At 40.6% G+C, this 14668-nt stretch overlaps 2 protein-coding genes across 2 annotated transcripts; both read right to left on the bottom strand.

Moving 5' to 3' along the window:
• Positions 1–1502: 1502 nt before the first annotated feature.
• On the bottom strand, positions 1503–6701 carry LOC146562472 (protein limb expression 1-like). The gene is made up of 6 exons (XM_085293126.1): positions 6508–6701; positions 5715–5911; positions 4953–5093; positions 4778–4873; positions 3747–3824; positions 1503–3666 (listed from the first exon to the last, which is right to left on the bottom strand). Exons 1-6 carry the CDS (start codon positions 6581–6583, stop codon positions 3211–3213), a joined length of 1044 nt encoding a protein of 347 aa, XP_085149252.1. The 5' UTR covers positions 6584–6701; the 3' UTR covers positions 1503–3210.
• An 853-nt stretch (positions 6702–7554) lies between these two features.
• Positions 7555–14114, bottom strand: riok2 (RIO kinase 2 (yeast)). The gene is made up of 10 exons (XM_085294223.1): positions 13935–14114; positions 12462–12600; positions 12219–12335; positions 11908–12083; positions 11714–11802; positions 11403–11594; positions 11218–11310; positions 9599–10042; positions 8385–8484; positions 7555–8063 (listed from the first exon to the last, which is right to left on the bottom strand). The coding sequence occupies exons 1-10, from the start codon at positions 13998–14000 to the stop codon at positions 7902–7904; spliced, it is 1578 nt and encodes a 525-aa protein (XP_085150349.1). The 5' UTR covers positions 14001–14114; the 3' UTR covers positions 7555–7901.
• Between the last annotated feature and the right edge of the window lie 554 nt (positions 14115–14668).

Genomic DNA, 14668 nt, shown 5'->3' with positions numbered 1-14668 from the left:
TTTTCTACACGATAAAGAAAAATCTGCTGTGACAAACAAAGAATCGTGTCAGCACGGCTCTTTGGACTTCAACTGTAAGAAATTGTAAGACACTGCGTCAAATGGCTCTAAGCTACATGCAGACATTTATGAATCGCTCGTGTTCAAAGATACCTTGTATATAGTTTATTTTATGTAATATTCATACAACTGCAATGTAAATTGGGTCTTTTTCAAGGCAGCAAATGTTTATTAAGTGTTTTCCTAAAAGCCTTATTTTTATGCATTTACTACTAGGGACAACACGTGAGGTTTAAGGTATGGACAAGTGTAAAACCTTTAGCTCTCCACAATGGAAAATGGCTAAAAATAAAAACGGGTATCATTGTATCCAGCTCTGAATTTTTTAAATTCTGCACTCAGCTTTGCAGTCTACGATATCATTGAAATACAGCCAGTTGCTGATTATTTTACGTTTTTGCTAGAGATAGGCAGATATCGATAAAAGATACCAATGCTGGTATTGGTATCAGATCTATATTATTGCAATAGAATCGATACTTTGTTTCAATCCTTTAAGTTCGGCATGTAGCCCACTTAATTGTGTTAAATAGATCATTTTTTAGGAAATAAATAAATATACCTCAAACATGCACTATGAAAAATATCTGAAAGTGAGTCATGTCTATTTTATTTATGTCCTATAACACATTTAAACTACAGAAGAGGACCCAAAGTGCTTTAGAAGCAATCTAAGGAACTTGGAAAGAAAAGCGACTGGACTTCTTTAAGTTTCTTGAAGATATTTCATCTCTCGTCCAAGAAGATTCTTTAATCCTAAGAGCAGTTGGTGAAGAGTCCCAGATTTTTAAGCCTTATTGGGAGTGTCCCTAGGAGGGTCATTGACCCATTATTGATCATCAGCCTAATCATAAATCATAAACATTTACATTCCAAGTCTCAATAAACCCAGTTTCAAAATATATGAAAAGCTGAGGGGTGTGTTTTGTTGTGTTAACTAATTGTTCACAGTGATTTAGTTGTAGTTAAAATCAGAATTTGCAAATTCATCATGATTTATCTCATAAATCATTACACAGCACTCTTCCCTACATAAACTGCCTTTATAAGTTAAAAGTGTCGGTATCAGTATTGGTATTGGCAATACTGGCCCTCTATTTATTTGGTATCTTCAATACCTAAATTTACAGTATCGCACACCACTGGTCTTCGCTCGTTTTTTCACCTTTTTCCGACACCCTTGCATTTAAATCCAACTTCGGTCGCCTTGTGTACCTGGCCTATAAGACTGAACATCAGTCCCTATTCCTTGTTTCGCATAATGGTATGATGACAGTCTGTCTTTGCATGGTGTGCCTATCAATGTAAAGTCTCACCCCTGCCTGCTCCTACATACTGACGGGCCATTGATAATTGACATATGAAATTCTCTGGCAGGCCGGATGTGGTCCGCTGGCTGTACGTGTGACACTCCTGCCTTAGATAATTATTTTCACTCACTACAAAGTCATAAATGTCTTTATCTGCAAGTTAGTGGAATCACTGCATAATTTCCTCCATCAACATACTTAAAATCTAAAATTTGACTAATGCATTATGACATAATCAAATTATCACAGTCTGAAATGACACATAGGATATTTAAAAAAAAAAACAACCCCAAACAAACAAAAAAAGTCACAGGTTATGAGGGCAGAAAAAAACATTCATTTTGAAATGTACTTTTAAAATGACGAAATTAACGTTTCCCCTGAACTATGCATTTGCTATGTGTCCTTTATCAATGTAAAACAATCAAATAACATGTAATAGGTCAGGATCTTTCACTGTTCTTAAAAAAACTGACACATTACATGGCAGCCTAGACATGCAGGGAGGAGTGAAGCAGGGAGAACAAGTTTACATACAGTCATGTGAAAAAGAGTGTCTAAGCCTTCTATGATTTCCCGTGGAAAACTAAGGACAGCTTGACTGCTTCCATAGGAACTAAAAGGGTGAGCGACAGCCAGGTGCTGTTAATCAAATGCATTTGATTAACTGACAAACAGAAAGACTCCACTGGCCTCAGTATGTTCAGTGTTACAATTAAAGAAAGACAGAAAGAGTATAAGTTGTTTGGAAAGTTTGCCAGGGGAAAGCCTATTCTGTCTAAAAAGAACATGACAGCACAAGTTGCATCAGAACAAATGACAAATCTTCTTGAGAGATGAGTCCAAGGTGGAGCTATTTGTTCATAATGTGCAGCACTACATTTGGCAAAGCCCAAACGCAGCATATCAGCACAAACACAACTGTCACCACATGGGGGAAGGGTGATAGTTTAAGCTTGTTTTGCAGTCACAGGACCTAGGCACCTTGCAGTCCCTGAGTCCACAATGAACTCTAAAACTTTTATCAAATTGTGTCACGTGCCAGGACAATGATTCCAAGCACAACAGCAAATCTACAACAGAATAGCTGAAAAAGGAAAGAATCAATGTGTTTAGTGGCCAAGTCAAAGTCCAGACCTAAACCTGATTGAAATACTGCAGGTGGACTTCAAGAGAGCTGTAGATAACAAATGTTAACAAACTTAAATGAACCAAAGCAAAGTTGTAAAAAAAAAGACTGATAAAGTCAAGTTACTGCTACTAGAGGTGCTTTAGGTAGGACTGCATAGAGTGCTATGAAAATGCTCTTTTGTGACTGTGCATGCTACATTGCTACAAGAATGTGCATAAATAAAATGTAGGACAGTGACAGAGTGCTCTTCATAAAACCCCCCAAAAACAAACAAAAAATTGAGGTCCACGTTAAAAATGTAATTAAGTTTTCTACTATTTAATCTAAATCACTTGAATGCTACATTTATTGTTGTTAAAGCTGCTTATACATTACAGTGAGCCATACTTTTATAGTCACAAACTAAATTGTATGTTAATTAATAATGGTCGGGCATCATAATAACACCTCAACCCAATTTTGTAAAACCTCTTTTTAAACTCTCAGTCATGCTGACAAAAAACATTCTAGTTGCCTTCTGTGTAGCAAATGTAGATGTAGAAGATTTTTTAGCTGCATAGGCAAAGAATACCCTCACTAACTTCTCATATGTAAAATATGACAGAAAACACTTCAGAAAAGAGCTTCATGGTTAATCCTAGTGGGCCTTTAGGAGGTATAGAGTTAAATGGCAATATGTTTTGCCCATCCTCTACTTTGTGATTCAGTTTATTCAAAGTCATCTAAAGGCTCAAATGTTTGCTCTGAGCATGGTGAAGGACTATCAGAGAGTCCAGAGGCTTCACAGACTGTTTGCTGTGTGTTTTTATGGACCGGTGGCAAATGGCTTAAGGGTGGGGCTCGCTGGGCTTCTGTTTCCTGGCTGTAAAATGTGTCTAAAGGCAGATGCTCTTGCTTGTATTTGCGACTCAGCGAATGGCTGAAGACCTCAGGTGTGTGGTGAATGTATGCTTGGCTGAGAGCCAAGCTAAGGATCTCTGTTTTTTCCTTGTAGAAGCGCAGCTCTACGCCTCGACGCCGGGCCAACACTAGCTCCCTCTGTGCCACCTGCAACTCAGCTCCGATGAGACCCGGTGATCTCTGCTCCCGTGCGAGCCAATCCAGAGCCATATTGCTGCGCACGTACTCATCAAGTCCTCGCTGAGAGTAATATCTAATCACACTCTGAGATGGAGGAGAGAAAATAGGCCATCATCACTTCATAGATACGGAGATGCTGACACTTAATCAAGCAGGACCCATACCTGTCGAGAGCACTGTCTTTCCCTCAGAGCTTTCAGAGTCCCGTTCCAGTGCAACAACTGAAAAATTGTCATCATCTCCTACAGAAAGATGAGGTTGAGAAAGAAACACAGTCAGAAAGGAAAGTTTAATGCACCTCCACGAGTACTGAGTTAAACCTAACAAACCAGATTAGCGTTGTAAGTTTGACAAAGACAAAAATATGAATATTTATTACATGTAAGTGGTTGGTTTGACAAAACTATCACAAATCCTCAAGCACAAGGTATGTTTCACCTCGATTTATAAAACACCAACTGGGTGAACAGCTGCCATGTGTTGGGAAACTAGTGACATTACTGTTAAACAGAGAGTCCATACATTAACTTAAACCAACATAATTAGACGCAGATGGAAAGTTGTTTCAGGTTGACATCCGTGTTGTACCTGCTGCTCTGTTTACAATTCTGCTGCACTATGAAACCATTTGACACCTCCTGCATTAACTGCAATTATAAATTATACATTCTAGTGACAGCTGCAAAGCTTATACTCAATGCTGCGTGCAGACCGGTGCACAAGTGTGACTACATTTCAGCCCATGTGCATGTGGATAGTGTGTGTATTACTTGGACACAATCCATCTCTATGAGTTGAGTTTTAGCAGGAATGATAATGACCCCATTTCCTTCTACTAATAACCCCTCTGTCTGCAGGCATGTGCTTATTTATACAAAAGGTAGAAATATTAGGTGTTTAATAACACATGTCTCTGCCAGGGTCTGAGAGATATGTAAGAGCAGAACAGAGGGGTAAACGATTCCAAGGAAGGGCAGAATTGCCACCCTGTGGGTGGCCTTTTCTTTTTTTTTTTGATGTTTGCCTTATAATAAACTGTTGATACTTAAATTGTGGGTGTTATTATAAACACTCTATTTATAGTGCAAAGTGGCACTTTACATTGTAAGTGTAATGCTTGGAATCTTTCAGTCTATCTAGTCATGAAGCCATATTTATATAAAGCAAAAGAAATGAGTGTTTCTTTGTCCTTTACCTGGAACTCCAGCATGCTCCTTCCAATGTAGGAGTGAAGCAGCAAACTGTAGGTTCCTATACTGGTACCCGAATCACATGCATCTTCTACAGAAACCTTTAAACGCATCACAAAGCCTGTTAATACTGAGACATACAAGTTGTAATAATGTGTGTTTGAACTAGCTTACACATACAGCACTGTCTCTGGCCGCCTGACGCAAACTATGAGCGATGAACTCAGGGTCAATGCGTCGACATGGCAACTCATTCACAAGTGAGTTCATCAGAGCCACACGAGCCGCGTCCCTCCGAGCTTCTGCTTGAGTTTCACACACCTGAGTATGAGCAGAAAACCAGCAGAGTGCGTCAAAAGGAGTGTGTGGGCCTCCACATGTCCATAAATGGGCACCCAGTCTTGTATTTTTTTTGATAATTTTGCACTTGACTGCAGCTAATCATGGGATCTGAACTCACATCACTATTGAGATTAGGAATTCACAGATACCCAATCATATGCTGCCTCTGAGCTGGGGGCTGCTGTCTGGATCACAATGAGCCCATTGAGAAGCATCATGAGATTTAAACTGAACAACATCATTTTAAAACGACTTTTAAAGTCAGTGTGAAAATGTGAAATTTGATTCTATAACACTTCTATAAAACCAAAAGAATAACATTTTGTTTAAAAGCTTGCTATGGCTTTTATTTGCTGGTAATTTTGTTGAATTGTGCTGGTGCAAAGCAATTTTGTAATACTATTAAAAGGTGAAACAAGTGATAATGTAGCATAAGTTAATACTGTTATTACTATTACTTGCTCTAATTCTGTTATTTATGTACTCAACCTTTAGCATATAGTGGTATATTTCCTGTAGGGCTTTAAGGATAACAGCTGTTTATTCATATAAGCACATTAGATGAAAGTGTCGTTAGAGCACTGTTGATGTCAAACACACCTTATAGTTACCAAAACAGCTTCCTCCAGGAAGCGTGACATAGCAGACATACGGAGGTCCAGGAGAAGGTGCAGATTCGTACAACAGCAGGCTCTCTGTCTGGCCAGCTCCCTTCCCACCAAAACCATCCGAGTCACTGGAGGAACCATTCAGCTGCTTCTGCTCCCAGAAGTTATGAAGAATGGCCACCACGTTTACTGCACATACATGCATGTCAGCACGAAGATTGAAAATGTTTGTGAAAGGCCACTGTTAGGAATTCTTGCATTTGTATTAAGGAGATGTTATTCATCTGTCTGGGGTTCCCTTATATCATTCTGCTAACTCTCCTGTGTCATCACACTTGCTGAGCAGAAATTTTGACTTAAAAATAGAAATCAGACATCTGTGTTTATCTGCATACCCAGACAGCTTATATTGAAGTAGACTCTGGAACTGAAGGGAAGCACCTCACCACTTGACAATATTAGTATTTCCGAATACTTTTGTGCTCACTCTGACCCAGAAATGGGTTTAAAAGTTCCCAGAGTCCTTTACTTCGTGGCAGGAAAGTCACTTTAGGGCCATTTATGGCAACAGGGAGAACTTAACTCGCATTTATTTGAGCTATGGAGGAAATGTTACAAAGTAAAACAATGAAACACTCCCCTGACTTTCTTTTAATGTGATGCATTATTGCCTTGCTAGTGGTAAAAACCACTGTTAAGCAGTAAGACTTGTAGCTGTGCTCTCATATCTTCTTTGCTGTAAAAACTAACCTGTAAGTTTGTCACAAAGTTTCTTGCCTACTCACAGTCTTTGGGGCCGGCGCCAGTCTCAGTTTGTGATAAGTACGACATGATGCTCTCCTCCACTTTCACGTCACTCATCTTCTCTCAGCATTTAGTTCCTGCTGCCTCAAACACGTTCAGACCATTCTCTTATTAAAATGATCCACCAAAACAGCACGTCTGACTCTGAGTAGCTAAGTAGAGTAATAACTGAGTAGCCACCACCGTCACCATGGCTCAAAATTAGAAGGAACCTCCACTCCCCTTTCTCCACCTCCCCAAATCCCCCTCCTCCTCGTCTGTTTGACCATCTCGCCAGGGCTTCTCTTTTGAAGCAGACCACCTTTGTCACCCTCTCTGCCAATTAGCTCAGAGGGCCCCTCGGTCCTCTTGTACATGCACACACACAGAGGTGCAGAGCTGGAATGCTGAGCCCCTCCTCTGGGGCTGTGCAGCTGCCTAATCCTTGAGCACAGTCGGACGGTTTAAACTCGACCTAGCAGCCAAGTTGAAACCACAATTTTTTATAATGAAAAAAACATAAGAGGAAATTATGTGAAGAGCTCCAGCTTAAAAAAAAAAAAAATGCCCGTTCTCAGGATTACAGCGAAAATTTTTACCCAGGCCTTTTTTGGATATGTGGGGGGTGGGATATTTTTGACTTCACACGCAAATTTGGGCCCACTGAGCTTCACTCACTCTGTTCACTATGAAAGGCCATTGTTCATGTGTGAATTCAGACGCTCTCTGAAAGCCTCCTACGCATAAATTAACTGAATTTGAAGAAAAACATGTTTCGTTTTCTTCCTTCGGACTGCCTCAATATGTAGCCCATCCATTTCCGTCACTCTTTCATGATTAATGCGTTGGTGTGTGCTCTCTGTGAATGTGCACCATTTGAATTTTAAATCCCTGTCCACGTTAGTCACTTTGTAAGCAGCACATCCAGACTGAGCATGAACCTTTGACTCTGTAACAGGAAGCTAATTAACATTGTTCAATCTGTTGTAGAGCTCATGTAGGTATCAGCACACACACAAAAATGAAGCACTAACACAGTGATAAATAAGTGTTTTGTGAAAACAAGTGCCTTTATTTAATAAGAAAAACACTTCCATAGTTTAATCATACTGTTTTGCTATATTAAGCAGTCCATATTTGTGTATGCAAGCAACAAAATTTTACTTAAGTTTAAAAAGAAAACCAAGAGATTTTATGAGAACAGCATCCAAAACAGTTTTCACTTTATGTGACCTCCACTTTGATTTCTCTGTGATGATTCAAATAAGCTGAGTTTTTGAATAAATACACAGTATTTATTAATTGTGTTTACAACTTCAGACAAAAAAAAATTCAAAAAGCCAAAAAAAGAAAAGAAAAAAGGGTGTAAACATGAATTTCATCAATGCTGTTCTCTTTATCCCCAGAATTCGCTGGTCTCCATGCTAGACTTGATGTTATTTTGGTTTTCCCTCCTGGATTTGGTTTCCAAGTTGGCCTCACCCTTCTGTAGACGTCTCCTCTGCGCCGCCTTCTGCTGTTTGGTGAGCTGCCTCCGCACCTTCTGACGGATTACCTCCTGCAGGAGACACGATAACAACAACAGGTCATAACAGATGAATATACTCACCTCCTGTCTCTGAAAGCCAGACACAACACTGTGCTGGCATGTTGTTTCTGTGTTAATTCACCTTCTTACAAACTGAAGCTCTTTAGCAACACCTACGGGACATTTTAAGATTTTCCCCAAAACTGTATAATGTGTCTGCTGCAGCACTGGCTGAAACTTCCAAATAATGAAGACATCAAATCTGTCACCATGTTTCTGGTTACTGGGTAGATTAGCAGAGTGTCCCTGTCAACCAGATATATCAACAGTGTAAATCTATGTTATACTTACTGGTGGTATGGTAGAGCAGCTCCCTGTGCTTCCCATCGTGGCCTCACTGTCTGTCCTTTTCCTCCTGTGCTCTACAATTTGTAGAAGACTATCTGCATCTCTGCAGGGAGATAAAAATTACATCATAGCAAAGCACATAAATGTACTGTAATGTACATACTTCATTAAACCAGCTTAATTTGACACAAATTAGCATAGATTTTGATTCATTGTCTCTATAATTCACTAACAATTCAGAAAAAAATATTTCTGGCTTGTCTCAATAATACTTTGCCAAACAATCCTATTAAAGCCTCAGATCCACGGGATAAGAGACTGCTTTGGTTACTAGGGAAAAACGTATATTCTCTGACAGGTTGCAGAGTGGTTGTTGCCTGTCGTTAGGCTGCTTTGCTGCACCAGAAAGAAACCTTTTAACTCTTTTAGCTCTGATCGCTAGCAGGTTGCTGCAGTTGCCTGTAGTTTGCATGGAAGACACAGACTTGTCCTCAAACACTCACCATTTACTCTGAGCTGTACTGAAACTTGAAAAAGCATGGGACAAACCAAAAACGAATGCACAGCTTCAAGGTTTACGATGCAGATTACTGTTACCACCAACACGTTTCAAAAGGAAAATATTCCATTAGTCTTACATAGTTTCACTACCGTAGTTGGCATCTTTTGTCTAAAGTACTTGTAAATGTAGCAGTGACCAAAGCAATAACAAGAAGGTTTCAGTGCAGTACTATACCTCTTTACAACCGATTTCACACTAGTGAGTGCCAGCAAACATTTGCCGACCGATTGCAGAAAACACCCTTTTCCCTTGCAAGTGGCAGCTGCCAGAGGATCACAGACAAGTCTCTAGCCCTGAGTCAATAAGGTTTAGCAACTGATTTTAGATTACCAGCAACCCCCACAACTACTTGTCAACCTGTCAGGTACAACAAAATTTACTAACCAGTGGTTGCCAGAAGGTCTGTGACTGGTCTTTAGACTGCTATGATTGGGGCTTTATTAGCCAGCTGCAGACTTATTTGAACATTACAAAACACAAATGGTCACATAAAAGGACATACCACACAGATGAGCTAAGCAGTTCATCAGCAGTTGTCTTATATTTCCCATATGCCGTTTTCCTGCAGTACCATTTATCTAATAGTGGCACATAATCATCAAAGAATAATCTTCATTTTGGGGGTTTTATTGTGTTGGCTATTCACTGCTTTTACCTGAAAGGTTTAAACTCCTTGTTGGAGGCAGAAAGGTCTGCCAGCTCTGGGAACTCATCCTCTGCTTCCTCCAACTCTTCATCTAACTGCTTCTCTGTTTCTTCATCACCTGGAGGCGAAGATGCAGTCTCAGTCTCTTGATCCTCTTGAACCTTGTTCTTACTCTTTTCACCGTCCTGATCTTGTGTCTCTGCAGGTGTTTCGCTGATTCGTAATCCCTCCAGTTCCAGCATTGCATGTTTATATTCCTCCATGTCCACAGCCTCCTCTCTTTCCTCATCTGTTGCCTCTTTGGCATCCTCGTCATCATTGTCACCGTCGTCGTCGTCCTCCTCCTCCTCCTCATCGTCCTCAGGTCCAGCTGGGTGTAGCAATGCACCATCTCGCTCCATGTCTTTCGTAAAGCCACTGGCTGAGACTTCAACATCTAGAGAATATGACCGCCTTTGGAAAGAAACAGGAGATCATGTTAGAACTGCTTTTCAGTTCAGAGTCTGGCCTCCACATTTACCATTTAAAATGTAATTCAGTTCCCTGTATTCATACATGTTTGTTATGTTTTAACTAGGGATGGGTACCGGTATCCGGTGCCATGATGGCACAGGTTCTGACATAAACGGTAGTAACCAGACCGAAAAGCAGCGCACATTTCGGTGCTTTAATTTTCCTGAGATGTGATACACTTTAGATTCTAGCCAATAATTTTACGTTTCCGAGGATAGTAGGCGGGTCCAGGTACGTACGTTCTTTTAGAGCAGAGCTACAGATTAAAAATGCCCAAGGCGAAGCGGTCAAAAGCCTGTCTGTACTTCACAGCAAAATATGCAAACTCAGCAGCCTGCAACAAGTGCTTTAAGCTGATACTGTGATACTGTCAAAGGAGGTAACACCTCAAATCCGATGAAACACCTGGCGACGCCGAGTGGTTTTTTTTAAAAGCCGAAAAATGCGCCATATTTGATAGCTTGCTGCGAGACCTCACACCGAGCACATCTACTGCGGGCGTGGTGCCTGTTATCGGACCCGGAGTTAGAAACATCCCCCAAAAACACGAAGAGGAGAGTCCTGGCCCCTAGCCCTGCCAGTGCAGCAGAAATGATGACGGATGATGATGCAGCAGCAGCCGTTCTTCTCTGCGTGAGTAGCTTAATGTTGTTCGTGTGTAATTTATGTTGAGTAGGCTAACCACGTTATTACATTAATGCATGTAAGGTGAACTAGCAAACACCATCATAGGTACATGCGGCTGTCTTCTTGTTTGATGGCAGATACTCCCTTCACCCTGGCCAAAAAGGCTAAAATGACCAAAGAAAAAGTGGAAAACAGTGGAAAACATGAGAAGTTTTTGGATAAAGTTTGTGTTTTTTCCATTGTTTAAGCACTGCTTCCAGCCAAGAGTGATGCCCTAAATCCCCTATAGCTGCAGAAAAGGCTAACATTGTTATCTTTTTACAAAAAAACAGCTGAACATTAGAGGTCTTTGGACCAATTTTGTGTTCTCCATTCTTTAAGCACCGGTTTGAGCACCGTTTCAAAAGTACCGGTTTGGCACCAGTATCGGATAAAACCTAAACGATACCCATCCCTAGTTTTGACTAAAATAAAGTACAAGCAGTTACCTGATGTCTTTGAAAGTTGGAAAGAGCTCGCTTTCATAATTGAATCGCTTTGCAAAGAAGTCGCGGATACATTTGACGTCTCGATCAAAGTACCTACAAAAAGGAGTCGTAAAAGTAGACAATTATAAGTTGTATGCTTTGATACTTTTAACTGCCAACTTTAAAAATCGAGCAAATAAACCCACCATTCAGCATTGGGGTGTGATGTAGACACCATCTGAGGGAAGTCAATCATTGTTATGTGGTCCTGGTCATCCAACATGAGGTTGAACTCGTTAAAATCTCCATGAATCAGGCCATGATTGGCCAGTTTGACTATGAGGTCCATGAACTCACTGTACAAGGCTGATGGATCCTGTAATTCATGAACCTGACACCTAGTAGAGTGAGACAATGCACACAAATTATGGAAGAAACCCCCCCCCAGTAGGAACAGTACGTTATTTCTATTTTAATATACAAATAAAAAGAGGAAATCAATGGCTTGTTAACATACAGCGGATATCCATTGATGAGCTCCATCACTACAGCATGTCTGTTATAATCCACAGGTTTGGGAACTGGAAAGCCTCGATCGTACAATGCCTGGGATTAAAGAGGAGACAGACATTAAAATCCTCCAACAAAACAGTTTTTTCTATCACACTTGTAAGTGGTCCAGAACAGACTCTCACTCATTTGGTTCATTACCTTCATGTAGGCAAACTCCTTCATGGCAGAGAGGCGGGAGAGATAGAGCCAGGACATGTTCTTCCTGTGTTTGTGGTAATCTCTCTTGTTCTTCAGATTCCTGAAAGATGTACGCCCCAACCTGTGCAGCTTCAGAGCATACTGCTCTCCGCTTGGACTCGCCACAATATATATATCTACATGCAAGGTGAACAGAAAGAAAGAAATATTTATATAAACATGAGCACATAAAAGATTGACGGTAAAAGCCTGAAAACCTGAAAGAAAACACATTATGATTATAAATTTAAAAAACAAAACAAAACACTTACCCGACTCTTTGCCAACACCCATTTGGTTGCCAACAGAAATGATTATTTCTCTGGCGCACAAAGTCTTTAAGGCCAAGTAGTCATATCCTCCATAATTCAACTTGTAACCCTGGACAGCTGAGATCAACACACGCCATCATGTTAGAAAGCTAATCACTTACATCATAACTTGTGAGACAAAGCTAGTGTTTTTAGAATAGATAGAATAGAATAGATAGAATACGTTTTTGTAAGTTTTCTTACTCTTGGTGCGCTCATAGACCACGAGCTTGTGTTTCACAAGCTCTCTGAGGATCTTGTTGCAGCCACCGTGCTTGAGGCTTGCAATGGAAGACAGAAGACTTACTGGAACAATCTCATGGTTTTTCATCCCCATCTCAACCTGCGTGAAAAATTATCATCATTGTCATCAAAATTATCATCACCAGTGAGCTGACAGATTAAATTACAAGCTTATCTGCGTTGTAATGTATATTTCAGGAAAAACAGCCTTTGCTCATTCCTTCTATGTCCTTAAAATTCCCATGCTAAATTCTTCTTCCAGTTACTTCCTTCAGGGGTCACCACAACAGATCATATGCCTCCATCTCACCCTATTCCTAGCATCCTCCATTGACTCACCAATCTTTGCTTGTCCTCCTTCACTAGATCCATACTCTGTGGTCATCTTCTTTACCTCCTGGCTGGCCACTCCATATTCAACATCCTTCGCTCAATATATCTACACATGTATCAAGTTTGCCTCACCACCTTAGTCTCCAAACTGCTCAGCCTGAGCTGTCCCTTTGATGTAATCATTAGATGTTTCTAATCCTGTCCTTCCTGGTCACTCCCAACAACAATATTAGTCTCTTCAGGTATGCCACCTCCAGCTCAGCTTCCTGTCTGTTTTTAGTGCCACTATCTCCAAATCATACATTATAGCAGGTCCTACTGTAAACCTCCCCTTTCCCTTAACCTGGAGAGCTGTTCCCACCATTTTGCTACCTCTTTTGCTACCTCTCCAGACTCTTCCACCTGCTCCCTACTTTCACTACAGAGTTCATAATATCATCTGCAGATATCATAGGTCACGATAATCCATAGATCAATGAAGGAGGGCATGCAGCAAAACCCAGGACCCTAATTTTGTGCCTAAAAGACTGAAAACAAACACTAACTTTAGAAGAAAGCTGCTTTAATGGTCTAACACATATCACAAGGAACATATTAGCCTCAATGGCAGACAAATCCCTATAGGGCAACTGAAGTGCTGCAGCAGCAATTTCACATTACAGATATTAGGTAGATAACGCAAGGATTAATACATATGCAGATCAAGCGACTCTTCAGAGCTAGTGTGCACAGGACAAGTACTTATGCTTGGCAACCAATGTCGCCAGTGGTTTGTTTGTTACTAATGACAGATCCCAAACTCAGAATATTTCTACCACTGACACTCATATTTTGAAATTAATTGTTTTAAATATGCGTCTTGTGAATCCACCATCAGTCACTAAACCACAGGAGTACAGTGAAACGATGTTCCGTTTACCTGACATGAACTATGAATGCCTGTGTATGTGTGCTCGCCTTCATTACAACTACATTAACATCTCGCATGCTGCTGTAACAGTGGCATGTGTAAAAGTTAATGAGCAATAACCAGCTGACCAAGCGCTGGCTTAGCACAGGCTAACCAACTGGGACCGAATTAGCAGTTAGCTTTGTACTTACCGCAGTAAGGACTCGGAAGTCATCTCGGGATAAATATCTCAATATCACAACATTTAACTTTCCCATATTTTAGCCGACACATACACGGTTACACTGAGCTAGCTCGTCAAACTTTTTTTAACCTAAAGGTGCCACATTTCTTGTAAACACACGTGCAAGGCGGAAGTTCTAGGAACGGAAAAGACGTCACTTCTGGCTCTAGAAAAACTGACGCCGGATTGGACGCTGCGGCAAGTACCCTGACCTCCAATCACAGCAGAGTCCACTGTGTCCCGCCGGCAGATGGAAACGTGCCAGAATGGATCTGCTGGAGGGACAAAGTTTTAACTCTTATTAGCCAAAACAGGGGCGCATCTACTGCATCTACTGTAGGGGCATATGATGGGATGTGCCACCCTAAAATAATCTCTTGTCCCCCCTAGTGTCACCCTAGTTTTCCATATTACAATGTTGTCTATTTATAATAAAACAAGGAATAAAAACAGTCATGGCCAGGGGGCAACAGAAATTAAAATATAACTATAAAAATAAAATTCTAGTAGACACAATCTGCACAAATCCTGAAAAACACTAAAAGTCTGTTTAAAATATTAAAACAGCCAGTGTCCCAAACATCCTCTTCAATCCCTTACTTCAGTCCCAAACTACTAATAGAAAGAAGAACATTGACTGTCATTTATTTTTTAAAATACTAGTCTTATCTCATTTGTCAGTTGGGTCAGTACTTACCCTGG

Source organism: Mchenga conophoros, linkage group LG12, assembly GCF_057382185.1.
Source record: "Mchenga conophoros isolate Kocher_MC1m ecotype Shallow Benthic linkage group LG12, M_conophoros_male_GT1.1, whole genome shotgun sequence".
NCBI lineage: Eukaryota > Metazoa > Chordata > Actinopteri > Cichliformes > Cichlidae > Mchenga > Mchenga conophoros.
Note: the sequence above shows the minus strand (reverse complement) of the source record. Positions and strands in the feature narration are given on the sequence as shown.

Bases quoted from the DNA above. Each gene is read 5' to 3' on its own strand.
- riok2 (XM_085294223.1), bottom strand. From the start codon at position 14,000: ATGGGAAAGTTAAATGTTGTGATATTGAGATATTTATCCCGAGATGAC. The intron at 12,336-12,461 runs GTAAGAAAACTT...TGTTGATCTCAG, and splicing joins GGTCTATGAGCGCACCAAGA to CTGTCCAGGGTTACAAGTTG. The intron at 11,595-11,713 runs GTATGTTAACAA...TCACTCTACTAG, and splicing joins CTCATCAATGGATATCCGCT to GTGTCAGGTTCATGAATTAC.
- LOC146562472 (XM_085293126.1), bottom strand. From the start codon at position 6,583: ATGAGTGACGTGAAAGTGGAGGAGAGCATCATGTCGTACTTATCACAA. The intron at 4,874-4,952 runs GTATGTGTAAGC...ATGCGTTTAAAG, and splicing joins AGGCGGCCAGAGACAGTGCT to GTTTCTGTAGAAGATGCATG. The intron at 3,825-4,777 runs GTAAAGGACAAA...ATCTTTCTGTAG, and splicing joins GGAGCATGCTGGAGTTCCAG to GAGATGATGACAATTTTTCA.